The 27,022-nt window shown below is 45.4% G+C and overlaps 1 protein-coding gene across 2 annotated transcripts; it reads right to left on the bottom strand.

Annotated features, from left to right (window-relative positions):
• Window positions 1-1,196: 1,196 nt before the first annotated feature.
• On the bottom strand, window positions 1,197-15,366 carry FOXG1 (forkhead box G1). 2 transcript variants are annotated; one of them, XM_042942887.1, is made up of 4 exons: window positions 13,824-15,366; window positions 9,505-9,566; window positions 8,952-9,022; window positions 1,197-1,337 (listed from the first exon to the last, which is right to left on the bottom strand). In XM_042942887.1, exons 1-4 carry the CDS (start codon window positions 15,178-15,180, stop codon window positions 1,310-1,312), a joined length of 1,518 nt encoding a protein of 505 aa, XP_042798821.1. In that variant the 5' UTR covers window positions 15,181-15,366; the 3' UTR covers window positions 1,197-1,309. The 2 variants fall into 2 exon arrangements, with proteins under 2 accessions (XP_042798821.1, XP_042798822.1); XM_042942888.1 differs by lacking the exons at window positions 8,952-9,022; window positions 9,505-9,566 and having other exon boundaries at window positions 1,286-1,337.
• Between the last annotated feature and the right edge of the window lie 11,656 nt (window positions 15,367-27,022).

Raw genomic sequence — 27,022 nt, 5'->3', positions numbered from 1 at the left:
GGAAGCCGGCCCTTCTTTGCTGTCCCCTCCCTTTCTTCAACTACCGTTCGGTTTAGTTATGAACTGTGCATATACGTCAGGTTGAAGACAGTAACTAAAGAAAAAAAGTTTTCTAGAGGACAAAACTGGCGATTGACAGTTATGCTTTTCTTTTGTAATGTTTTTTTTTTTTTTTTAACAAGGCATGCAGATCTTGTTCTCTCATACATTTTCAAGGCTACGTTAATTTGCAGGGAAACAGAACAAAGCAAAAACATTGAACCACCACCCTTCCTTGCTCCCAAACTGTTCTTCTGTAACTGAGATCTGTTTCCATTTGGCCTTAGCTGCTGGGCTGCTAAGGAATTTCTCTCTCAGTCTCTGCTTTCCTGTCCTATAGCCCACCCTTCATCTCCTAACCAGCTTTCTTTCCCCTCCACGAATGAAGGCAATTATCAAACAACCTGCTTTAACCCCAACATCTGCCTGACAAACACTAAGTCTCATTCCCTCCACACCCGATTTTTTTTTCCTTTCATTTCCTTTTTCTTGAGGCTGGGGGAGCAACTGGGACTTAGGAGACAGGGAGAACATTTGGCTGAGAGGAGAGTTAGATTCCTGAAGGTACAAACTCACTGGCAGATTCTTTACAGCCTAGACTCAGGAACTGGTGGTAGCTGTTCTTGCCCGTTGAACGGTGAACCTTGGCAGGTTTACAGTTGGCAAAAGCACCTGTACCTACCTCCTCCGTGGGAGACAGGCTTAGTTTACTAGCCCGATAACCACTGGTTACTAACATCTTCAACCTGGTCTCCTTTCACTTCTACCCCCCTCACTTTATTGTCCCCTTTCTGTCCCTTCAGCCCCAAGGAGTCAAAAGAGTTAATCAGGGGGACCTAATTCCTAATTTTTGTGTCTTGCCCTTTGGGCTGAGTTCCTCAGGGCCAGTGTTCTCCTTAGACTCACTTTGTCCTTCTCAAACTCCTCAGCTCTGTAAACATGATTCCCCAATATGACAACTTGCCCATTTCTCAGCTTAACTCCAGCCAGTAGGCACCAGGTCTTTCTACCCAAGAATCCCTTCACATGTCTGCCTCTGTTCCCAGTCTCCATCCCCGACTGATTTACTTGGGAATGGTGTCCAAGGGAGACCTGCCTATAGGAACGAGGAGGAATGGGTACGAAAGTACTTAGAGCTATTAAAAAGACCTACCATATTAGACCAAGGGAGTCTTTATTAGAATACTTGAGTTGGGCCGGAATGGATCTTCCATCTAACCAGTGAAACAAGAAATCAGAGGAATGCCCGACTGCAGCCATGAAACACATTTCAGACTGAAATGGATTCCATCTTCATCCTGTCGACCAGAGAGATTATTTTAAAATTGTTTCTGCTATTATTGTTTGCCTTATTATTATTAACATTTTATTTCTGTCATTATTGCTGCAGTGTATGTTATTTTATTTTTGTTGTTGTTGCAGCTATTATACTATTCAACAGAAGTTTAGAAAGATTAGTCAGATTAATTAGTTTATTGGTAATTTAAAGCTGAAAACTGGTAATTAAGCCAAAAAACTAAAAATGATCAGGGATGATTCATAGCAATGTAGGATTTGGGAGGAAGAGAAGCTAAATTTTGGATATAAAATTTGGCAGCTGTGAAATAAACAGGACTTGGGGATCAGAAATATGATAATTGAAATATTCTTAGTCACTCAACCTCTCCCCCCTCCTCCAAATCCAGCTCAGATCATTCTGTGATTTGCTTGATAGAGGAAAAATACTATATTTGCTTTTGTTGACAGAGAACAAAGACCCCATGCTTATTCTTCATGTGATTTGCATTTGCACGTGGATTTCCTTGCTGAGGACCATCCAAATGCCTAAGCTCACTCCCCTCCAAGTTTGCCTCTCTTTGCTCTTGTTATGCACCTCACTGAAGAGGGTGCATCATATAAGACAGGTATACAATTTCAGCCCTCTCCACAGACAGATTCCATGGAATATAAATTCAATAATGCAATTCTCTCCACAACAAGCTCTCTGCTCTCTTTCAAATATAATTAATGTTTTGATAGTGTAGTTCTTTAACTACATATATACACACAAAAACAGACGCACCCTCTAGCTTCACTGTTTGTGCATTTAAAACAGAAATGGATGTGGCTCTTTCAGTGACTCCTAAAATTCCTCAACTCAGTCAGCCCACAGAGAAGAAATCTGTTTAGGTAATAACTGCACAGTCTGTTGTGTGCCCAGAAATATTTAAAACAATAAAAAATGCAAGCCCCTAGTTTTTGATAGTCATTTTTTGTCAAATTTCCTAGAAAATAAAGGATATTCTGAATTGATTTTCGGAAACAGACATTCACTAGATAACAGTCAAAATCAACAAAAACACTGTCCTAAACTACTGGCTGTCTTTTCCAAGTTTTGATGATGGAAATACCTTCTATTTTATCCAACTGGTGTGAAATTAACACAGGTATATAAAAACTAGCAACTATAATGGACAAAACTACAATAAATTCTATAGAAATTGCTTACTCCATCCAACACCTCAGGCACATGTTTTAGGTGGATTCTTTCATTTAATTGCCGTCAGTTGTATATTAACATATTCACATGTGAAGTAGGTGGTCAGAAAGAAAGGTATGTAGATGACAACATGACTAGCGGGAGTTAAGTGAGCGGGTGCTGCTGAATTTCCATCCTCAAGCGTACCATATCCCTAACATTTCATTTCTACAAGCCGATTACAATTCTGAGGACACATAACCTTTCAGACTGTAGGACATGATATATTTTCAGTCTTTAATAAGGAAGAATACATACGCTACAATACTTAATCCAATGAAAATACAAACCTTAATCTTCCTATATTGTTACCGAGTTAAAGAAGCTGGTTATTTGGAACTAATACACTGATTTCCAAGCGTCTTGGCCATTTTGTTTGACTCCTGGATGTATACCAGGGGCTGTCAGGGGAAGCATTTTACACATTTCTCTTCACAAAATTTTTAGAGAGGATATGTAAAAGGGATTTCTTTCACATCTTTTGAGATTTAGCTTTTGTACTCTTCACGTAGTATTGGGGGTTTGGAATTGTGAAAGAAGATAAAAGAATGAACAAGGAAAGGAGAACGTGTGGCTGATTCCAAGTAGTTCTTTTAACTGGATGGGAAAGAAACAAAAATATTTCCCCAGTGCAGTGGTGCAAAGAAAGGGAAGAGTGTGTGATCCCTCAAGAGCTCACTTGTGCTTTTTGTTATTGTTTTAGATGGTGGCCCATCAGGGTTCCTTTCCCATTACTTTCCTCCAAACTGTTTTCCTTGAGAGCATAAATGTGGAAACTACTTATCCCTTCATTCTCTCACAGGCCAATATATAAACAGCAAATATTTTAGTTAAATATTCAATAGAAAAAGTTTTCACAGGTTCAGAGATGCAGTCTTAGTACAGAACCAAATTACCAATCCCACTTGGTTAGATAACAGTTAATTTGAAATATGCCTGTAGTGAGCTATAAAGTTTTTTATATATGTAAGGTTTTTTACAGTATTGATCAGCAATGACATGTGAGCTATCAAAAAGAAATCCTCCCTCAGACTTTTTCTATTTGTTCTGATTTCTTCTTCCTTTCCCCTTTTGGTTTGTTTCTGAAGCAATGACAGGACTGCTTCTCTGACTCTCAAATGAGGTTTCCTTTGGCTCAGATTAATATTAAAGAAGATCACATACACGGTTGGAAAATATTGTTATTTTTCTTTAATGGGGAAAATTGGACTCCCGCGTGTCAGATCTGTGGTTTTCCGAAGGGCAGTGGAAATGGTACTGACATCACTTTGCACTTTAACAATCGGATTTGGTCAGGGTACAAGTTGTTTGTTTAACCCGACAGCTCGGTGCACTCCGTCGCACGCTTTGCACACTCATTAAAACGATTATTCACGACCTGTCGAGTGTTTTCGGGTTCATTCACAGGAAAGGCTTGGAGCAAGCGAGAGCAATTCAAGTCAACACTGTCCACTACCCCGTGCACGTGAGGACGAGCTGGTGCGTGCGTAAAAAGACGGAGGGAGGGGTGGGTGAGCACGCCTTAGCTATAAGTCCTGTTCATCCGATGCTCTGGAATCTCAATCTCGAAAGAATGCCAAGAGTGCTTGGTCTTAAAAAGGCTATGTCGCCGTGTTAACTTCAAGGGCTTGGCACAGGACAGAAACATAAAATAAACCAAATAAACAAACTCAAATCTCTCTTTCCACTCCTCCTTTCAACCTTCTGCAAAGCTTGAGGTCCCCAGGCTCGCCCACCTTCTGCCTGCAGCCGCTGGACTGCCAGGCTCCACCTCTCACATCGCGGAAGCTACAGATAAGTAGTTTCAGGAAAATTCGCCAGGGTGAAGAGATTAAATCCCTTTCCATCTCCCAAGGCCCTTTCGTTCTCAAGAAAGAACTCGGTTACTTTTACTCTCTATATTCCTCTCAAATACTGGAGGGGGTGGCAGGAGTTGGGGGGGGGTGCAAGAAACGAATAATATGACTGTTAACCATATTTGGTAGGTGTATTCCAAATTACTCGGAAAAGAAGATTGGTTGTCCAAATTGCAAGCAAAATCCTATAAAGTGAGGAGTAAATAGCCCTGGATAAATAAGGCTACTCCCCCCCCCCCCGCCCAATTTCCAAGTCATCTTTCAACATTTTGTGTTGATGAGAATAAGAACAAACACGAATGCATCTCAATCTCCCACAATTGTCTTGTACCTACAAAAGACACACCCCACCCGTGATCTTTAGTTGTTGCATTTGCTCAAATGAGACGTGATATATAACAATCACATGTGAGCTATTAGTTCAAGAGAAATGCCTATATTCCTAAGGTATAATCACACATATACACTAAATGATAGAATATATGAGTGTATATATGCATTTAATATATACCGAAGAACTCTGGAATATCATGAGTAAGCCCCTCCAATAACTTAAAGTTAATAGATATTTTTAAACAATACCATTTCTTTATTCAAATCCCGCTGCTCCTTGATTTTTCATCTACATCCTTAGTAAACCCAGCGGCCACCTTATTGTTATGAGAAAAACCGAGTCGTGCCAACAGAAGAAAGACGAGGCTCATTCATCGGTTTCACTCTATCATATCTGACATCATAAAATCATCTGTTTTTCCATTTTACTGAAAGATATCAATACAATATGTGAAGAGGGGAGGAGAATGGACGTGTTCTGGTAGCGTGAGGTTTTAATCAGAAACAGGTTTCTCATCGCTAAAAAGCAAGTACACATAAGAAATTTTGTAAACTCTTTGGGTTGCCATAATTCACTATGAAGTTTGCTTAAAATCGATCTGTCAAATGTGTTTCCTAGGTAAGCTGTTTCATTAAAACCAACCTGCAAAAGTAATCAAGAGGCAGATGCTGAAATATGTAGGTAAATAACTGAAAATCTCTGCATAAATAAACACAAATCAATGCAGTCATAGACAACACTATCGATGTAGGAATGATCGATTTTAGCCTTCCAACCTGCAACCAGAGCTTGCAACGTATAATTAAAAGTAAAATTCTCAACTCTACTACTCTTACTATTGCTACTACTATTACTACTGCTGGAAAAAAATAAATAAATAAATAAACAAGTCCTGCTGCCAGTTCTATCAGATTCTACTTTATTCCATCTAGAGTACGAGTATTTCTGAAGGTGTGGAAGAAGTACTCCACTTTTTCTAAGAAGGTTCGGTCACACTTTAAAACTACATTATTAATGATAAAAGTATCGAATAATAAAATTACTTCCTTGTTCTTGCTCTGCATTTTTCAACCTTTATAATAGCCTCTTGTTATTCATTCAGCACATTTTAGTAGGCAAAACACAGTAGTGCTTATTATTTTAAAAGTGCTTATTTTTCCAACTACTGTGATACTTTTGGGTTTAAAGATTCTTTGGGCCTTTTGTTAAAACAAATAAGAAAAATTTAATTTCCTCAATATACTCTGAGGCTCTCACACCTATGCCTGTATATATAAGCAATCTGAAACAAGAAAGGGGAAAAAGCATCTGCGTTATTCCAAAATTGTTTTATACAATGATTGCAAAACAGTGTCTGACTCAAAGAAATAAATATGCCTTGGATTTCTAGAAATTCACATCTAGAATGGCTCAGATTTTGCTTAACGCTAAATTTCCTTTTTGAGACTATTTATCCTTGGAGGGCAGAATTCATTTAGATTAGCAAGAACCAGTGTATGATGATTTTGAGTATTTAGGTTCTATAGAGTAATGAAAATACGGCGTTCATATTTTTCTCTTAATCAACAAAGATGCTTATTTACATTCATTCTTGAATTAGTGTTGCCCTTCTAGAGCACAGGCCTTTAAAAGAATTTCTTAGTTATGAAATTCAGCTTCTTTGAAAGTGATTTTTCTTACATAATAGCACCAAAATATGGGTGTTGATTATATTACTATGTGATCAAGGATTCTCTGACTCCTCTCCTTCCCATCCAGGGGCAACCAGACCCAAATGGAAAATATCATCAGTTATTGTTTAGGGCTAATTTAACAGATAATTTAACTTCAAACAACAATGATCAGGTCATTAAATTTCAGAGCAGTGAGAAAATGAAAGGGCTGAGAAACAACTCTCTCTAACTCCACTACAGTTTTTGGTCCTTCTGCCCAATCAATGAAATCAACAACGTCTTGCCATACGGACTGACGGACTGACCGGACGTGGAGTAAGATAGGTTTGCACCTTAAACCTATTCTGATTCAAAGAATGAGACACTACGGGGAGCAGAACGGGGGGCGGGGGGGGGGGGGGGCGGGAGGAAATAAAACTGAAGAAGACAACCCCAATTCAGGGAGTGCTAGCCGTGTAGGAAAATTCAACCTAAGGCGAAAATGAATACCCAAACACGTCTGGCAACGGAACACTTTCTTTCATTCGGATACAAATCTCCAAATCTCGCACTGTGCAAAGTGCTTTCCTCCCGTGCAGCTTTTCTGCGAGGCCAAAGACCGGGGAGAGGACTGTAGGTGTTAAGCAGCAGACCCCCCAAAGGTCGTGGGACGTTTTAGCTCCCCTCCCACCCCCACAGCCATAATTTTGAGAGTTATTTGATATTATTTTAAATGCCTTTTCTGATCACAACAGTTTCGAGATTTCTGCCTACCTCAAGTTTTGACAGAGGGCCAGGTGAGGATGGCGTTAAAGCACCGAAATTGAGTCTTATGGGGTTTGGGGGGCAGTCGCAAGTGGACGAGCTCTATTCTGCCTGTCCTTTTCTTCCCGTCCTCTTTCCAAGGCTGAACATCACCGCCAGAGAATCTTCCGCACACTTGGGATGCCCTCTGTCCACCCAAACGCCTGCCTCCCTCTCTCCAACCCAGGACCACCCTTAGTGTTACGGGAACTCCTATCCCCAGGCTAGCTCTTTTCCTTTAAGAACCCTTCACCTTGGACCGCAGGCTTGGACAGAAGGGAAAATGGGGTAGAAAGCGAAATAGAAGAGGAGTAGGGAGTGGAGAAGAGAAAAGATGTCTATTACAAAGAAAACAGTTTTATCAACTAGCAGATACGTGCTGAGATCTGAAGCCGCACCAGGTAAACAAAAAGAAACAACTTTGAGGGGGAAAGGGGGTGGGGAGGGAGGGACAAGAATAAAGAGAGAAAAGGTGGGGAAGCGCGCCAGCCAAGGCTGTGGAGTCGATTTCCCTGGCACCAGCCTGTGTGAGCTACCAGACTCCCAGCTCTCCTTGTCCTGGGCAAGAGCGCCCTCACCTTGTTGCTCCCCGCTCAGCGTCGGGCTTCCCCTCCGCCGGAATCGCGGCCGCCGCCACTCCCCGAAGCGCCTCTCCTCCCCGGCTACCGGCCGCCAGCGCCGCCCGGACTCAGCAGCCTAGAGCGCTTTGCTTCTCGATTCCAAAGCCCGAGACGACCACGCCGCTGGGTCCCTGCCGCGACTGCTTCTACTCCCGCCACCGCGCCCTTCTCCGACTTCAGCCGGGGGTCCCGGAGGCGCGGGGAAGGCAAGTAGGAAGCCGCGGCCAGGGCCCCGGATTCGCGGCGAAGGAAGCCAACCTGTGTCTGGCGCGCTCGCAGGCACTCTCGGGACAGCCGGGCTCTCGAGCTTACGCGGCCGTCTCCTAAGTGTGCATTAAGAATCAATTATTTGCCTGAGATTCCCAAAGCCGGGAACTGGGATATTCCCAGCAGGGACCAAGTCAAGCCCAGAACGGTGCTCTTTTCCTTCGTCCTTCGAACGGGCGGAGGGGAAGCCTCCCACCCCCGGCCCGCCGCTCAGTACCTGAAGCAGCTCCGCTAAATCCCGCGGGGACCCTCGCCTGACCCAGGCCAAGGAGCTGGGGGCGGAGGGCCAGATCTGGGAGAGCTTGGCAAAGTTAGTGTGAAAATAGGGGGAGGAGGGGCGATCTACCAAAAAAACAAGGGGAAGGGGGTGGAGAAGAAGAAGAAAAGAAAAAAGAACTTTAGAATTAGGCAAGTCCTTGGCTTTGGAGCAAAGAGCTTTGTCTCAAATAGGGAGAACAAATAACCTAGGAGTTTGAACGTTAAGAAAGGTCCGTTAGGGTATTCTCGAAGCTGCGGCAAGACTCAGAAATCCTATCTCCACGATTTGAACTACTCTGCACTTTGGGACAGATTTCAGGCTCCCACTACCCCTCCCTTCCCTATAAATTCGTCTCGTTTTCTCTTCATCCCTCTTTGCCACGTCTGCATCCTCGTTACTTAGGGATCCTTGGTGACTTTCTGCCGACGTGGAAAAACCATGCATTCTCTCAGCTACTTCTGTTGATAGCGCGCCCGCTAAGGAAATTTTTTCCAAGAAAAGAGGAGGAGCACTTTAGCCCCCGACCTCAAAGTCGCGGTTTAAGCGTTAGTCAAAAGCAATCTGGCATAGCTCTCCTCCCTCCGAAAAGCACTTGCACTTACCAATCTCGGGGTAAGAGCGTCCCAGTCCTTAAATCTTTTTCTTCAGCATCCTTCGGCCAACACCAGGCAGTCTTAGGTTAAGGGGGAAAAAAAAAAATAGAAATCGGAAGGGAGAAAAGAGACTCAAACATAGCAATACATCATATATTCCCCGGAGCCACCTTGGCCTACATCCTCAGGACAAGGTCTGGGCGAACTGACCGCTGGAGTGGGGAAAAGGTCGGTTTGGGGGCCAAAAACTAAGAGGTGGATTATTTCAACTGCTGGTGGTTGGGGGGAGGGGAGGCCCTAGAGGGAGGGAAGGGAAAGGGGGATGATTGGAATGAGAACACGCAAAAGAAAAACACGGAACAGAAAATCTAGAATGAAAGCGCCTTTGAACTCTTACAGGTAGGTAGTTCTTAGGAAGAGTGCAGACGTGTGTACGCGCGAAAGGAAAATCTAGATGACCCCTATTCTTTCCATATCTCCAGGATCTGGCCTCAATTGGCTTCAAGTAGGGAAAAAAAAAAAAAAAAAAAGAGGGGAAAATCTTAATTCAAGTTTCACCTACCCTGCTTGGTGGAATGGCTGCGCAGATTTTCACGCTGGAGAGTTCCATCTGTCTGGCAGAAGCTGCAGTGGTGTTGGGGGCAGGTTATCTGGTGAAGTAGGAATGTACAGGAACCCCGCCCTCCAGGCACAGTTATACAACCCCAGCAACCCGTCTCAGCCAGCTCTAAAACCTCTAATGATCTTCACCTTCACCCTTTGTTAGCCTATTTCTCCAACAGGCATTTACTTCCAAACACAACTAGCCACTTCAGCTCTTTATAAAATTAGTTTCTCAAAAGCAAAATTATTTCAACACAAATTCCTCAACAATGTTGGAGGAAACACAGTTTTTAAAAACCACATTTATATATTTAGAGCTCTAAATATATTTGATTTATCCACCTATTTGGGTGAAATATCCACCAACTTAAATATATACAACTATACCAATATGCTACATGACTCATTTTCTTTTTGTCTCTCTACACTTGATTTTATGCAAGTCATATAAACCACATGAAATCTTCCATGGCCATAAAGATACTTGTGCTCAATCTTGCTAGTTCTGGACTTCATGTTCACTTGATTCCCAATTTTGTAACAAGCTGAAGAAACATATTTGGAAGAATTCTCTCCCTGCTCTAGTTTAAATCCTTTTCTCAATGCTTTATATATTAATGACTTGTATTAACTCTATACCAGACAAATTCAAGCAAAATATCTGAAACTTGGAGATAAACTGCAATTTGGGGTTTCGAGTTTTAAGTTATGATCATTTTCAGTTCCAAAATCTCAAAAGGAGCAACCTTCATCTCATTAAAAATAATTATAAGTCTGAAAGAAGAAAATCTTCAAAAAGTTTTGAAGTGTTTTTCTGGCATAAGCCAATTTTAACTGGCAAAGGTTGGTGACAACAAATATCAACACAATATTACAACCAACTTTTTGCAAAAAAAATCTATTAAATGACATGCTAGAATACCATATGCTTTTGAAAAAGATAAATTGAGAGATGATAGGACAGACGGAGATAAATGAAATGTTCATACTGGGCTTCAGGAGGCCTTCACAAATTTCTCTCTCTGTATATCCCCCTCCCTATCTTGTAAGCGTATTCAACAAGCTATTCTTCTAGTCACATCCATTATATATGTAACTTGGAGATGTATCCGAATAGAACTTCCACTCCAGTCCTTAGCTCCTATGAGTTCAAAGAAGTCAATTTTATGCTTGACCTCAAAATGAAAAGTTTGCCATTGAAATTCTATTTCTCAATCATGCAAATGAACATTTATTTATCACAAATAAGTATACTTATTTAATATGGCCAGAAAAAAAAAAAAACAAACTCATGGAGGAACTTTTCTATGTCTATGTCCCTTTGCCTCAATAGAAGAATTCAACTTTCTTTTTAACTTTTGATAGGCCAAAGACTATTTCTTCTGTGCCAGTACATTCTCACTTCCACAAATAAAATCCATGGTAAAAGCAAACAATACATCATCACCTTTTTCAGTCTAAACACATGCTTTTCTTCGAGCTGTTTTGGTTCACAAATATGTAAGGGGGATTTCCCTTGCCTAACCTCATTCACTTGGACTCTACTATTTTTAATATCAGCCACAAATTTGGTTTCTAAAACAATTTATTTGTGGAATTTTCTTTCATGCTTCATTCTGAAGAAGTGTTACATTTCAAGAAAGTTGGACCTCTGGTGAAACTGCTCTCATGACTAAGAAAATAAAATCATGTCCAGTCTGCTTTAAGGAGATAATTAAACTAGCTGTCTTGGTCTATTTTAGTCGATTTCCCATTTGTGTATATTTGGTTCCAGCTCTTTTAATTTTCCTGGACTTTAACTTTCTTTCTTAAATAGCATTTCTCTCTTTCTCCTTTCTTTTTGGTAGTGGGAGATGCTCCCACCCCCACTAAAGATCCTCTTTCCCTTTCTTCTCTTTTTCTCTTCCTCTCTCTCCCTTCCACAACCCACCCATCCCTATGCCCTAATATTAACTATTCTGCATTCCTATTTCAATCTATTTGAGTCAGCTTGCTTCTCTCCTAGGCTTTTTTTTTTTTTTTTTTTCCTTCTTCTTTTTCCCTGAGCAACTCTCTAAGTGTTTGCCGATAACATCTTGGGGACAGATTATTTTTCATTGGGCCCATTGTAAGAAGTAGCCAGCTTATTGCATTACTGCAGAACACATTTCAGACTATACAATTGTAACAAATGAACAACTTGTCCTCCACAGACTCTCCACAGGATCCAATTAGTTACTAAATCTTTTACTTAGGTTTTCTAATTATTTTCTGGAGTCATAGCAATTGGGATACTGAAACAATTCAAAAAATGTTTTCATTTTTGTTTCAGATTGATATATATGCATATATGCATGCATATGTATATTGTAAATTAAAACAAAATTATGACTGTAAGCAAAAGGAACAAATCTCTAGATTAAATTATACAGACATATTTAAAAGGGAATCAAATAAATACCTCTATGTTGTAAAAATGAAAGAAAAGGAGAGAGAGGCATTTTACGTCTTCTGAACATCTAGAATTTTAAGTTGTTATAATTAAAAATAAAATATAAACATTGATCTGCAAGTCATTACAACAGGTGATCACTTCAGCAAATCTATATTGCAACTTCAGCACATCTTTATTAGAACTCTTTCATTGTGGGTAAACAGCCACAAAAATAAATGCTGACTTAGAAAGTATAAATACAAATATTTAAACAAAAATATTTGCAGCATTCATAGCGCAAATTGTACCTGAACTGAAGGGCTCTGTGTGTCTATATATATATTACATATGTGTGCATTATATTTACTTCTATCTAGCCATATACATATATTTATTTATAATTTGCCAAATGCTATAAACAAGATACCTGAAACAAAATATATAAAAAGTAAGCATTCTATCAACTGATTTGAAAATAAACACAAGGTAAATAGCTATGCACATAAAAGTAAATTATTGGTTGTTTTTTCTTTTTTTGCTGTATATCTACAGAAACTTGAAGATTATCAGCTGCAAAGCCTATACTTTCTTTAAAGCTAGTGTTTATTAAATAGGCCTGCTCCTTGTAAAATTTGATTCCACAATGGAAAAAAATACTATTTTCATTTTTAAAGTCTCGGTTCAAATGAAAGGAGCAGTTAAATTTTAGTTGGCTGAAAAAGCCTTTTGAATTCCCTAGAACTTTAATGGTCTTTTAAAAATTAGCTCTACTTAATAAAAGAGACAAAAGTATCAAGATATATATGAATTTAGCCTATTTTTTATTTCTGTGTGTTCATAGTAAACATTTTTGTAAGTGACAAACACGGGCATATGACCACAGTATCACAATCAAGAAATTTTAAGACAACATTAACAATCACTCAAATTGATGCGGCATTTGCGCAACACAGGTTACATATTTGCAAGGTTTTACCTATAAGTACAATAGGTATTAACATTTCACTACATTTAGAAAAAATAAAAGTGACCTGTTAGTGACCACATACATCAAAATATACACAACACAAACTGAAGGCAATCATTAATTTTGTCCCCTTCCGATTCATTTGAATGGGCAGTGCTGCCAACTGAAACAACTTTCCTTTTTTTTTTGTTTTTTTTGTTTTTTTTTTTGTTTTGTTTTTTAATACTTAGCATACCAAGTGCATTTTAGAACCCAATCTTTGGTCTAAAAGTAAACAAAAGAAAAAAAAACAGTTTTTTAAAGAAAAGGACAAAACAATAAATGGCCAAAATAATTTCTTGGGCACCTTTACTACGAATGCTTCTTAAATACAAATTACAGTTTAACATTTTAAAACTCTCCCCATAATTTAGGTTGTTCTCAAGGTCTGCGTCCACCATAAAGATCCATGATAACTTATAATACTGCACACATGGAAATCTGGCGGCTCTTAGAGATAGACTTGTCAGGTTTGAATGAAATGGCAAAGCAGTCACTATTTAGATACACGTTCTACTATAATTTTGACTTCCAAACCTTATATTCTACAATGTATTCTCCCCACATTGCACCTCGCTGACACTCCACACCTTGTTAGAATAATAAACAATCCTAAAGACTGAACAAACGTACAGAAATGGGGGGGGGGTGGGGGCTTAATAAAAAATACCTGGACTTATTTTTTAATTATCATTTACAATGCAAATGTGTGTAAAACGTTCACTTACAGTCTGGTCCCAGGGATGTTAATGTATTAAAGGGTTGGAAGAAGACCCCTGATTTTGATGTGTGAAATAATCAGACAGTCCCCCGGACAGTCCCGTCGTGAAACTTGGCAAAGAGGGTCTTAAAGACTCACAGGGCAGGGTCGAGGGGGCCTGCGGAGATGTGGAGGACGACGCGGCCCGGGCGCTCATGGACGTGCTGCTCTGCGAAGTCATTGACGGGTGCGGGACGTGGGGGAAAAAGTAACTGGTCTGGCCCGCGAGCAGGTTGACGGAGCAAGGGTTGAGGGAGTAGGTCCCGGAGCAGGGCACCGACAGGCCGCAGGGCACCGAGGCAGCGAGGGCGGCGGCCGTGAGGTGGTGCGTGGCGTACGGGATCTCCCCGTTGACCAGCCGGTCCACGCTCAGGCCGTTGGCCGTGGAGAACGAGTGGTTGTTGCCCAGCGAGTTCTGAGTCAACACGGAGCTGTAGGGCATGGGGTGGCTGGGGTAGGCCGACGTGGTGCCATTGTAACTCAAAGTGCTGCTGGCGCGGGGGTGGTGCAGGGACAGGAAGGGCGACATGGGCCAGTAGAGGGAGCCGGCGCGGTCCATGAAGGTGAGGCCGGTGGAGGTGAGGCGCGCCCCGCGCTTGAAGGCCAGCTTGGCCCGCGACGTGGTGGAGCGGCGCCGCAGCTTGCCCGTGGTGCCGCCGATGAACACGTCGTCGCTCGACGGGTCCAGCATCCAGTAGTTGCCCTTGCCCGGGTCGTCGTAGTGGCGGGGCACCTTCACGAAGCACTTGTTGAGGGACAGGTTGTGGCGGATGGAGTTCTGCCAGCCCTGCTTGTTCTCGCGGTAGTAGGGGAAGTTCTTCATGATGAACTCGTAGATGCCGTTGAGCGTGAGCCGCTTCTCCGGGCTCTGCCGGATGGCCATCATGATGAGCGCGTTGTAGCTGAACGGCGGCTTCTCGTACTTGCCGTTCTTCTTCTCGCCCTCCTTGCCCCCCTCCCCGTCCTTGCCGCCCTCGCCCGCCCCCTTCTTCTCCTCCCCCCCGGCGCCGGCGCCCTTCTCCTTCTCGTCCGGCCCGACGGGCGCCAGCTCCCCGGGCCCGCCGCCCGGCTCGCCCTTGCCGCCCAGCCCGTCCGCTTTGGCCCCGTCCAGGGCGGCGGCCGGCGGCGGCGGCGGCGGCGGCGGGAGCAGCAGCTGCTGGGGGCCCTTGTCGTCGTCGGCTGCCGGGGCGCCCCGCGCCTGGGGGGGCTGCGGTGCCTGGGGCGGCGGCGGCGGTGGCGGCTGCTGCTGCTGCGGCGGCGGCGGTTGCGGGGCGGGCGGCGGCGGGTGGTGGTGGTGATGGTGGTGATGGTGGTGGTGCTGGGGGTGGTGGCTGTTGTGGTGGCCGTGGCTCGCGTGGTGGTTGTCGTTCTGGACCGCCTCTGGCACCAGGCTGTTGATGCTGAACGAGGACTTGGGGATCATTTTCACCTCTTTCCTATCTCCCATGTCCAGCATCACCCAGTCGTCGGGGGGGAAACGGCGGCGGCGGCGGCGCGGGAGCGGGACAGCGGCGCGGCGGGCGGCTGCGACCGGTGGGTGCCGAGCGGGGCGCGGGCGGCGCGGGCGGCGGCGGTGGCACTGAGCGCTCCGGCAGCAGCGCAGTTGGACCGCAGGCTCCGGCGCTGGCAAGTCATGTAGCAAAAGCAGCAACCACCCCTCAGGAATTAGAAGAAAAAAAAAAAAAAAAAAAAGGAAAAGAAAAAAAGAAAGAAAGAGGAAAAAAAAAAAAAAAAGAAACAACCACCGCCCCGGGGGTGAAGCTCCCTCGCTCCCAACTCTACTTCTTGGTCTCCCCCCCACCCCCCGCTCCCCCCCCCTTCTGCTGCTTCCTCCTCCTCCTCCTCTCGCAGCAGCAGTCACAGCAGCAGCAGCAGCAGCCCAAAGGGGGGGAGAGCCGGGCGGCGGGCGGGCGCGTCCCGGAGCGGCCGCGGCGAGGCTGGGGAGACAGCGATCGAGGCGGCTATAGCCACAATTAATTTTCCGAGCTACAGGCGCACACTAGGGCTGTAAAAAAATTTTTGGTTTAACCTTTCCTACCGCTGGGCCAATCAGAGCCGGCGGCGTGCGGGAGCGTCTCTCCTGCCGTCGACCAATCGGCGGACCCGGGCCCACCCACCCCCGCCCCGCCCGCAGGCTCCCGCCCCCTCGGCGCTCGCCTCCCCCTCGCCGCGGGCCTGGGCCTCGCGGCCGCGCGAAGCCGCGTAGGGATACGCCGCCGGGAGCACGCTGCGCCGCGGCCCTTGGCGGCGCCCCCTCCACCCGCTCCACCCCGCGGGTCGGCTCAGCCGAAATCCCCCCCGTCTTAGGGCAAATAGCTCCCGTTTCCGGCTGCCTTCTCACTGTATTGGGTCGTTTTCGTTTGAGCGTCAATATGGGTCGTTATTGATTAAAGTTTGTATTCAATGTTATTTTTAAAAGCGGGGGGCGGCGGCGGCAGCGGTGGTGGAGGGAAGAGTGGGAGTGCAGGGAGAGGATGCAAGGAGAGGGCAGGAAATGGAGGAGGAGGCGAGGCGCCACTTTCCCGAGTCGGCCCTGCAGGCCCGGCTCCGGCATTTCTGAGTCCGTAGGAAAACTGTGCCCCTTGTAGGTAACACTGCAGCGAGGCTTGGGATGGCTGGGGAGGGAAGGCCCACCCCTGGCGTGGGGAGGGGGGGTGCCCTACACCTTGGGGGAGGAGGGCCTGGAGGAGGTTTGGGAACGGAGGGCTGAGGAGGAGGAAGTGCGCTGGCGAGCGCGGGGCCAAACAGGGGTTACTTACTCGGTTCCTGCGGCCGGGCGGCGGCGAGCTCGGAGCTCGGGCGCCGCCGGGAAGCCGGGCCTGGGGCTCCTGGCGCTGCGGCGGCGGCGGCGGCGGGCGGGGGCGGCTCAGTGGTGGGCGCCTATGATAGCCTTCCGAAATGAGGGGTGCTCAGAGAGAAAACAATACCAAACAATCTCGAAATAAACCAGGTAACACATGCTATGTCTATGTGCCTCTTCCTTCCCCTTCTCTCCTGCTCCAGATCGTCGCTCACACGCTGGGTGACTCGGTGTCGTTTTCTCCTTGCCGCCGCTCCAGCGTCTCCTCAGCTTCTAATCCGAATTGGAAGCGAGTAGCCGCGAGCGATCACCCTGGAAATGTTTCATTTTGCTTGTTGACATTGGAGGGAAAATAAGGGTGGGCGGCTATTTCTTTCCGTTGTTTTTTTTTTTTTTTTTTTAAGCCTTCCTGTTTTCACTCCCCTCTTTTCTTTTTTGCTTTCCGTTTCTCAAATGCTTTTGATTTGTGCGGGCCTTAATGCTGAAATAACCGCATGCTGAAGCCAGCCCTTTCCCACCCTGAATGCAGATGGAAGGCAACTAGAAGCCTTGGGTGCGTGGGTCCCACACTCCCAGCTTCTTGGGCTTTAGAACTGGGAAGGTTCGGTTGAGGGCTGAAGTGAGTGGGGAGATTGTGATTCGGGGGCTTTAAAAGGATCCCGTGGCCAGGGGCAGGGCTAAGGCCCAGCATTTCCCAGGGATTGGAATTTGGTGCGGAGCACACTGATCAAAGGCTGTTTCATCCCACATGGGTACGAAACATACCACATTTTACGGAGGATGTAGCCCTACAGAAGAGGGAGGTGGAGGAGAAGCATAAATGAGACGCACTTTTCCCCCTCCTCTGTAAAATAAATAATCATAAAATATAAACATTTACTCACTTTGATAAACTCTCAAACTGGCAGATTTAGTATTTAAGAAAAGGAAGGAAGAAAAAACGATGCCTACGTGTGTTGTTAAAGTTCAGTTCTAAAACGAAGAATGCAAATGATGAAAACAAGAATGCTCAGGTTAATGTGGAGTTATTCCACTCTCCCCACCCCACTCCCTACCTTGAAATCCCGAGGAAGAGAGAGAGAATAAACTCTGAAGAGAAGAACAGACCATGACAAATAGCTAGTGATTTTTAAAATATCTATTACGAATACCAAAAAGAAACCTGGAACATTGGATTAACCTCATCTACCCTTCTACTATATGTATCCCACCCCTATTTCTACATATTTCCTTACTTAAGCTCTATTTACATGTGGGAAAGTTCAAGGGTCCCAGCTATCAACGTTGGTAGTGGCATGGCCCCAAACATTGACTTCTAAGCTCCAATTTCTTAGAGCCGGGTGAGCTAATGGGCTTTGTGGACCGTTTGGAGAGCTCTGTGAGCCTTCCTCCTTCTGCCTGCTTTTCTCCTTTCACTCCCCTCCTCAGGCCTGTTATTCCTACTTTTCCTCAACTCACTTTCCTCCCTCCTCCCCTCTTCCTCCCTCCTGCTGCTCACACCCCCCCCCCTCCATCTATTCCTCTCCCTCACTCCATTCCTCCACCTACTCCTCCCCGTTTCTCCCCCCACAACCCCCCTTCGCATCACCACTTATAATGGCACACAAGGGCTCCCTCTGAGGTGGACGGCCCGGTACGTTTTCGTAGTCGGTCTAGCGTGAAATGATTCGGTGTAACCGGATTCTTGGGAAAGGACAGGTTACGTAAACATTTACTGATGTGGAGTAACTATACTATTTGTACTCTGATATGCAGGAAGGAAAGTGTTGATTAACACAGAAGAAAAAAAAGCGAAATTAGCTGATTGCATGCTCATAAGTGCAAGCTGTCATTGAACTGCTTTTAAAATAGACACAGCTGGGTGTTTGTGTTGAAAAATTTCTTGTGTTTTTGCTAATACTGAAATAAGCATGATTTTGTATACCAAACATTTTCAGATCATTAAAATTTGTAATCTGTGCTGGTTTTAAACACAAAGAAAAGAAACAGAATCATTTCGATGTAAAATTTGCTGATATTATATTAACTCAATCAGGTCTGTACAAATTGTGCATTGTGCCTCCTAAAATCTGTTTGATCAATTTAATACACAAAGTGCCAAACGTGGGTATTGTTTGTTAACATTGGACATTTTATTCAAATCTGAGCTCAGCAGCAAACTGGAGGGGCATTCCTTGAATACAACACCAGCACTGACTGATGAATTTTTAATGTTTTAAGGTGTTTCTTAGGTCAAAGCTGAGTGTGCATTGTTTTGTAATCTTGCATAAAAATTTAGCAGGTGAAAATAAGTTTTTCTTTTGTTTACTTTCAAAAAGCAAAAACTGGGGTCTGCTAATGAGAGCTGTAGTAATCTGGTCTTATGTGCCATGAGCTGATATTGACTGGGAAAATATTGTGCATGCAAATTAAGAATGTGTTATATTATTTTAAGGGTTGCATGGATGCAAGTTTCAAAATAGGATATTTGTGTAGGAATAGAATACAGTTTAATATAATCACTCTAAAGATCTAGTCTCCCTAATGACAGAGGTCATTTGCAATTTGGGGGGAAGTGATTTTATGATTCTTTTAATAATTTTAATTGGACTTTATGGTGAGATAGAGTACTGTATAATATATAGGTGTGGGGGTAGGCTTGTTCAACAAAACATGCAGTATTTACTCAGCAGCCCACATTTGTCTCAGCAATGGCTTCTTTTTAGAACTGCTACTAGATGAAATGGAGGGGGAGGGGGTTCTTGGGCAGAGCATTGTGCAAGTTGAAAGTCCCTGGATGGAGCTTTGTAAATCCTACTGGTCAATTTGGGTGCAAATTGGATTTGAAGGGCTGCCCAAGTCCACCTCGGGACCTCGGTCCTAAACACATGAAGCCCCAATTCTGTATTTCCACCTCAGTCTCTGTGATTACTTTCAGAAGACAGAGGGCATCCAGTGGTCTGAGATCTAAAACAAATTCTGTATAATTCTACTAGTTTCTCATCATTAGCTTAATCTTGATCTCTCACACACAAACATCTATAAATGTGCACTGTTGATGAATCAAAGAGAAGTCAGAGCAAATGTAAATTTCTGGTATATACAGGGGTAAATATCTTTCTTTCTCTGTCTGCAGTCCCTACCCCACCACGTCCCCCGAAAAGAGGACAGGCCTCATAAAGAGTGAGCAGTCCCAACAGAAGACTTGCTTGGGGTATGAACTAGATGATTTCATCTCTACTTTTAATTAATAACCAAGGCACCACAGCCTATTGTATCTGAGTAGGGAGCAGCACATTTAGTTTTTCCATTTGGCGGTGTTACATTAAGTCTTCTTTAAGGGCTTCCCCCCCCCCCCCCCCCCCCCCCCGCTTTCTGTCGGTTTTTTCACTTCTTCTTTTCCCCTTAGTATCTGCTGGCTAAAGGAGGGAGGGCCATTTTTACCTAAAATCCACTTTGCTTTTGGCTCCCTGGACAGAGTGTCCTTGGAGTGGCACCAAGCTCTGGCTAAAGCTCTCTTCCTGCAGATGCATAGGGAGTCCCTGACCCCGTGACGTTTGGGAACAAGTGGAACTCGTGCAGAGGCATCCAGGTATTTCCAGAGACTGACGAGCGAGGTCTGCAATCGCTTCCTAACAGCAGGTAATGGTGCTAACATTTAGTGATTATAAGTTACTCTTTAGCGTCTTGTATCCTTGTTCTGTGGGTTTTGGTTACAGGTTACACGATTAGGTTTGCGAGAACAGTAGTGAACTAAACTTCTCAGTAAGAGGTCTTCACACCAGGGAAGTGTTACTTTTCTGCAGCAGCCCTGCCTCGTCACTCATTAGGGAGCTGCAGGTTGTCAAGCGGCTGCTGTCAGCACGCACGCGCGCACCCTCGATACCTCCGGGGGCGCGCACATGTGTGCGAGCCTGTGTGTGTGCGTGCGCGCGCACACACGCGCGCGCACACACACAGCACTAAAACTAAATTAAGAAGCCGATGATTAAGACAAGCGTCTACTAGGCCTGTCATTTCAGCATCCTTCCATCATAACATTGTGGCACAGGCAATTTTGCTTGAGAACCTCGAGAAAAAAAAAAAAAAAAAAAACTATGGGAGAGCCTCATATTTGAGAGTCGAAATGTTAAACTGGCATAAGCTATCGAAGCTTTGGAAGTGAGAAAGTCCAAGGTAAAGGAAGAAGAAGAAGGCCTGAACAGAGACCCCTGGGACTCCCCAGGCAGGTTTTGTTTTTGTTTTCGTTTTTGTTTTGACTCGTCAGAGGTTTCAGGCTCTCTGAAGGCAAGTGCATATTCATCCAAAGGAACTGCAGGAAATCTGCGACAAAATACACTTCGGGAGTAGCTTCTTCCTAATATTACCCTGTGGAGAGCGAGACACAGAGATCGACAATGCAATAGTCTCACCCTAGGGTCGAAGGACTTTTGGAAAGTCTCTCTGAACCTTTCAAATATTCTACACATTTTTCATAAATATGAAATGCCCACTACCCCTTACTTGTTTCCCATTATTTGCCAGCCTGGTCAAGACCTTCGAGGGTAGACACTTTTCAGGAGTTGAGTCCCTGGTAGTGTGAGGTGAGGGCAAGCATGTTACATTTCTTGACCTGATCCAATTGGGAGAAATGATCCCACACCTTTTGGGCAAACCCGCTGAGAGGTCCCTTTTCTCCTCTAGTTGCCCTAGGAAATGGCACAGCTCATCCTTCAAAGGGGTCAGGAAATGCTAAAGAGAAAGACAAAGAGTTGGAGGGGGGATGGTAAACGAGTATGATGGAGGTCTTTAGCTTTCACTCTGGAGTCTATCTGAAAAGGGAGGAATTGAGATTGGGCAAAAGTCAGCACACAAGATAATGGATTTTCCATCAATGGGACACCAAAAGAGGGAGAAAAACAAAGATTTCATAAATATATATCAGGCTGAAAGAAGAACTTACAGGCCTCAAAATGCTGAGTTCCTAACTATCCTGTCACTGTTCTCCTTAATTAGTTGGAGCTTCAGTTTGATTTCCCGTAGAAGCCTGAATAATCTACTTTGGGAAGTATTCTAGAGTCTTCCGAGAATGTGGTGCATCCACTCTGCTCTATTTTGAAGCACCCTTCTAAAGGCCCTCCATACTCCAGTCGTTGTGAGGGAAGACGGATGGGTGTTACTCAGTCTCGGGTTTTAGATGGGCAACTCTCAAAGGTACAGGAAGAGCACTGAACAGCCCAAAGTCCGTATTGGAGAGTGATGAGTGTGTTTGAGAAAACACACTCGTACCTACTAGTAGTCTGTGAAGGAATGAGGGAAGAGAAAAAACTTCAAGCGCTGGGGTGGGCAGGCCAGGAGGCACGCAGAGAGCCCTCCCATCACAAAGTCCCTCTTCTCCTGGGGAAAGTCAAATGGGAGAAAGCAAACTATTTGCTAATCCAATACATCACCTCCCTTTCTAAAACCCCAAATGGACAAACCAATGAGCCCATTTTGACTTCCTGCCTACCTCATACCCACCTGCCTCCTCGCTCTCGAACTGCGGTTCCCGAAGATCTTCCTCCTCCCCCCTCCTAACAGCGGTGGAGAATCTATTGGAGCTGCGTTTCCCAAAAGGTCCGGATCTTCCCCCTCCCCCGCTCACGCCCCTAGAGGCTGTACTACCCTGGCAGTTCCCGGAGAGGATGGTCGCCGAGTCCCGGCTCCCGGGCCCGCGCACCGCACCGCTCCTCCCAGCGCACACCCGCGCGCCTGCCCCGCGCTCCTTTGTCGCTGGAGCCTGCCGAGCGCAGTCAAGCTTAGAGGACCTGCTTTTAGGTTTCATTTCCGGATTTTCCCCCCTTACAGTTACCTTTCCAGACGAGATGTCTCGTGTTTGCACATCATACCGGAAGCACACACACAGATCAGTATTTTTGGGCTAAGAGGTCATCTGCTACGGTGAACGCGGAAAAAAAAAAAAAAAAAAAAAAAAGAGCGAGAGACCAGTTGATGGTTTTAAGCCTATTATTTGTATAAAGCACAGATCCGAGTTAAAAGACTAGGGTTCGTGTAGGCGAAGTTAATTCGCATATTCAGTTACGTGTACGGGATGTTGAACCCAGTCGGGGAGGGCAGTTGTACCCCTATTTGTCTCCTGCCCTTTGGAAGAAGCCGCGCGCAGGGAGGAAAGGAGCGGCCAGGGTAAGCTAGACGCAGAATGGCGTCAGGAGCAAGTTCCCGTTAGCAGGGGGAACAAACCCACCAGACCCCCCGTTTCAGAATCTACAACAAAAGTAGTGCGGGGGGGGGGGGGTGTCACTTTTCTTTTAAAAACAATCCTAGATTCTTGTTTACCAATTTCAGTATCTTCCTCCTGGGTTTGTCCTAAGGCACGAAGGAGATCAAGTACTGTTCATGAAAAAAGCCCAGCCGGCAAGTTTGCCTCGTGAGCGTGTGAACTATGAATCGCCACGGCGAAGAGGTTTCTTTCTTTCTTTTCCTTTTTCTTTCTTTTTTTTCCACTCACTCTTTTCTTTTCTCGTTGGGGCACGAACTTGTTCGATAAGACAGAGGAGGCCACGAAGCAGCGGAAACGCTGCAAAAGCCCCAGCTCCTTTGGAGAGCAGCCTGTGAAGCTGGCAGGCGGCGGCTGCGCGCTGTCTAGGAGCTGAGCGACGCCGCACTCGCTCCGAAGCTGTCCCAACTCCTGCCGCGGCGGCCGCCGGCGACACCCAACGCTGCGCTGGGATCGCTGCCCAAGCGGCCTACCCTTTGGCCTTGGAGTAAACATCCCAGGAGATGAGAGAAACGGCCCCTAATTGGGCTAAGCGTCTGCTCTCCAGCTCGGAACACTAAACTGGGCCCGCGGGTTTTCCCGGAGGAAGTTGCAAGCCCGACCACAAAGCAAAGGATGGGAGACACTAGATTTTAAACAAGTCCGGAGTCACACACGAAACGTTATTTTTCTCATTAATTAGAAGTAGTTCCCTTTGCCTGTTTATATGCACGCGCACGCAATTGATCACACACCGCGATTTACTCGAAGAATGCTTAGGTATCTTTAGCACACACTCTCCATTCTTTGTCTCCTTGAACATTTTCAGCTGATAGTGTGGCTGGTTGGGATCAATTAGCACTGGATTTTGCCCCAAGATTGCTCCCCAGGGCGGACAAATGGAGCCAACTCATCTCCCGCGATGTTTTTCGCCCACGTGCGTATCCACGCCAGGGCTTTAGAAGCAGTTCAAAATCCCCAGCCTTGGTTTCACTTGATTTTGTTGTTGTTGTTGTTATTGATAAATATTGGGTCATACACAAGGCACTTGTCAGAGCCTTTGGCTCATTCTCGCAGCTGCAGCTCCTAGCGGGGCGTTTGAATCGTGTCCTAGGAACTGGAGGGATTTATTGGGAGAAGAACTGCACATTCTCTGCTCCTTCACTTGCAGAGATGGTCTCTTAAAATCCTATGTCCTGTCTGCCTGCTGTCACGTTTGTTTCTTGGTTTGTTCAGATATGTCAACACTGGGTGGATGCTTGTGTCTTTTAAATGTATTTTTTTTAATTGAAATTGTCTTTAAAAAAAGGAGGAAGAAACTATCGATCCCAGTTCTCTAGGTGTATCTGAAAGGAAGGAGAACGTAGGCCAGTAGACAGATAATTGCAATTACGGCTGGGTCGGGGTTGCCGGGGGGGTGGCGGTTGGGTAGATTGGACATTTGGGGGTTGTGTAATTGGAGTAATGTATACAGTTTATCTTTTGGCTGTGCTGTGCCTCCTCTTTCCCTTGATAAATATTCCACATAAACTGAACCCATGGTCGGCTTGTCTTGGCATGTTTAAAGCTCCAGACACCCAACAGTATCATTACAGGAAAGAGACAAAACCCCAAAGACTCCAGGCAGGGAGACGGCTGCCTTTGGGGTGAATGGGGAATTTGCCTTGGCGTTGGACTTTTCGGGTAAGCGAACCCACTGGCTCACACTGCCTGGCAGCCAGAGTTCAGGTCTTCCCCGCGCTGAAGTGCAGGGAGGGGGTGGGGATAGGGGTGGGGAAAGAAACAGCTGATTTTTGACATTTCAAAGGGACTCTTTCTATTTATCAGTGTTACCGAAGTGTACGTTACTGGAGAAACAACAAAACAAGCATAGAGCTGCAATTTTCAAGAAAATAGGATCCCCAAATATAAAAATAAAAAAGTAGCAGATAAGATGTATAATTCAATCAAATTACACAAAATTGCTTGAAAATCCAGAACAGTAGCGATCCATTATGCCTCTGTTTTATTAGTGACAAGTACAATTACTCTAAAATAAAGAACACTGGTGAATATATAATTGGCTGTAATCATGTTAGTGTTTGAATAAAAATGACGGGAACATTTAACACTTTGACAACAAAATGTTCAGAAATAACTTATTTATTCAAACAGTTTTTATTTTCCACCAAGTGAAGGAGAAACACAGTTTGCCTAGGAAAATCAATGACTTTTCCCTACAATAAATAAATACCCAAAAGGGGGAAAAACAGCCCCACACCTCTATATTATTACTATTATTATTTTTTAAAGCCAGCAAGAAGCTTAATCCTGTGTTTGGAGTCAGCACCCGCCTGTGCTTGCGTACCAACATCCGCCACCTAGAGGAAGAGGTCTGCAGCTCACCCAACGCCAACCCGTTTTCCCGTGGTGACCTCGGGAATCAAACTTAATATTCCTTTGCAAATCGCTCTCCAAACTACCTCCCCCTCCCACACCCCCTCACATCCCCTTCCGCCCTACAACATCGTCACAATATTTTCTTAGTAATTGCTCCGTGCAATTGACAGAAGCGCCAAGTCTCCGGCGGCGCGGTGCTCTCCCAGCAAAGCGCCAGAGCGCGTTGGGAAACAGGTCAGGGAATATTTGGGTCTGGAGCGATAATCCATTTTTTATCCAAAATTCGTCTAGAGCAGCCTGAATTCGGGGCTCCTAAAGCAACGCCTGATGCCGGCACCACCACATGGCAATGCTTTTTTAGGGCTTTCTCGGAGAGACCAGCCCGGATTCCTCTCTCCGCCAGTTGCTTACCGCGGGGTTTTTCCCGACTTTTCCTCAGTCCACGCTTCCCTGCACCCCCAAACACGAAGATCTGAGATCCTGGTTCTCTTTAATCAGTTCTTCGAGCCCAACGGGTCCTTTGATTTTCCAAACGGGTTGCTTGAGGTGCTGAGGTAAAGGCATTAGAGGGGAGACTAGGTTTGGATGGGTGACCCCTGTGGCCTGGGGGGAGCAGCCCGGGAGAAACCCCAGGCCTTGACACCGAGTCCCGGAGTTTCGAGAAACTTCCACAGTGTACGGGGAAATTTGAGGCTGGGCCCGCAGGGACTAGGGGCCTTTCCGCATTTTAGTCTCGGTGGATCCTATCGGCTTCTTGCGCAGAAAAAGCCAACCTCACTCCCGGTCTTTGCCTGGCTGCTTCCGACTCCTGTCTTGGAGAAAGGAGATGCTAAGGGAGGGCGAAGGGGTTAGGGAAAGAAAAGTAACGAGGGTGATCCGTGAGTTCCACGGCTGGTTGATTCCCGAGCAAGCAAACTGTGGACATCCGCGCGCCGGCTTGCAGGCATTTCTAACCCCCAACCCGTCCAAAGTTTTGTTTTGCTTTGTTTTAAGGTATCCAGAACACTGTTCAAGCTGAAAGTTTGCTAGAAAGGCAGGGAAGGAACAAGCAAGGTTAATTCGTTTGGGGGAGAAAGAAAACTCATAAATAATTGGAATTCAATTGGGTTTAATTTCATCTGTTTCCCCTTCCCTCCTTTTCTTTTTTTTTTTTTCTTCCTCGATTTCTCTCACCTTTGCCTTCTGCCTTCTCCCCGCCCCCCGCCCCATCCCTTCTCCCTATCCCTATTCCTGTCGTTATCCCTATCCCGGTCTCTCTGGGTGTCAGAGAAAAGAGGCGGCTCGAAAGGGGTGGAGGTGACCATTTTTATGCAGAGTTTCAGAACCGCCTCGTCTGTTCTCAGTCCCAACGCTGGAGCTTAAAGGAGACATCCCAGGGATGATTCTTCCTTTCCCCTCTTCCAGAGGCGACCTCAGAACCTCGGACTAAGACGCTTTATCATCATTGTTATTATTTTTTAAAGATAGTTGAAATAAGTGTGTGCGTGTGTACACTATATAAAACAACCAGCCTCTAAAACTGGTCACCCAGTACATGCCTGGCCCCAGGGAACGAGGCTCGCCCTAAAACTCACTCCACCCAATCCCCAAGAACTGAAACCCTCAGAAATGTTTCTTTTGGTTTTTGGTGAAAAGTGGCGCTTCCACTCTCAAATGCCAGGTCTAGCGTTGCTCTCCCGCATCATATTAACAGGCGATGTTAGCCTTCCCCTACGTGTTTAGGCTGCTAATGCGGGCCACTTAACGCACAAAAATGCTCATCTGTGGAGATTTTCCCAAGGCTGGTCGCGATGCTGGCTCCTTTTTCTTTTCTTTTCAGGGCACGTCCATTCCTCCCTCCCCCTCTGGGGGCTCAACAAGGGGGTCCAACAAGTTTCAGCGAGAGTGTGAGAGCCCTCTCCTCTA

The sequence above is a fragment of the Panthera leo genome, chromosome B3 (assembly GCF_018350215.1).
Source record: "Panthera leo isolate Ple1 chromosome B3, P.leo_Ple1_pat1.1, whole genome shotgun sequence".
Lineage (NCBI taxonomy): Eukaryota > Metazoa > Chordata > Mammalia > Carnivora > Felidae > Panthera > Panthera leo.
This window is presented reverse-complemented; position numbering and strand designations above follow the sequence as displayed.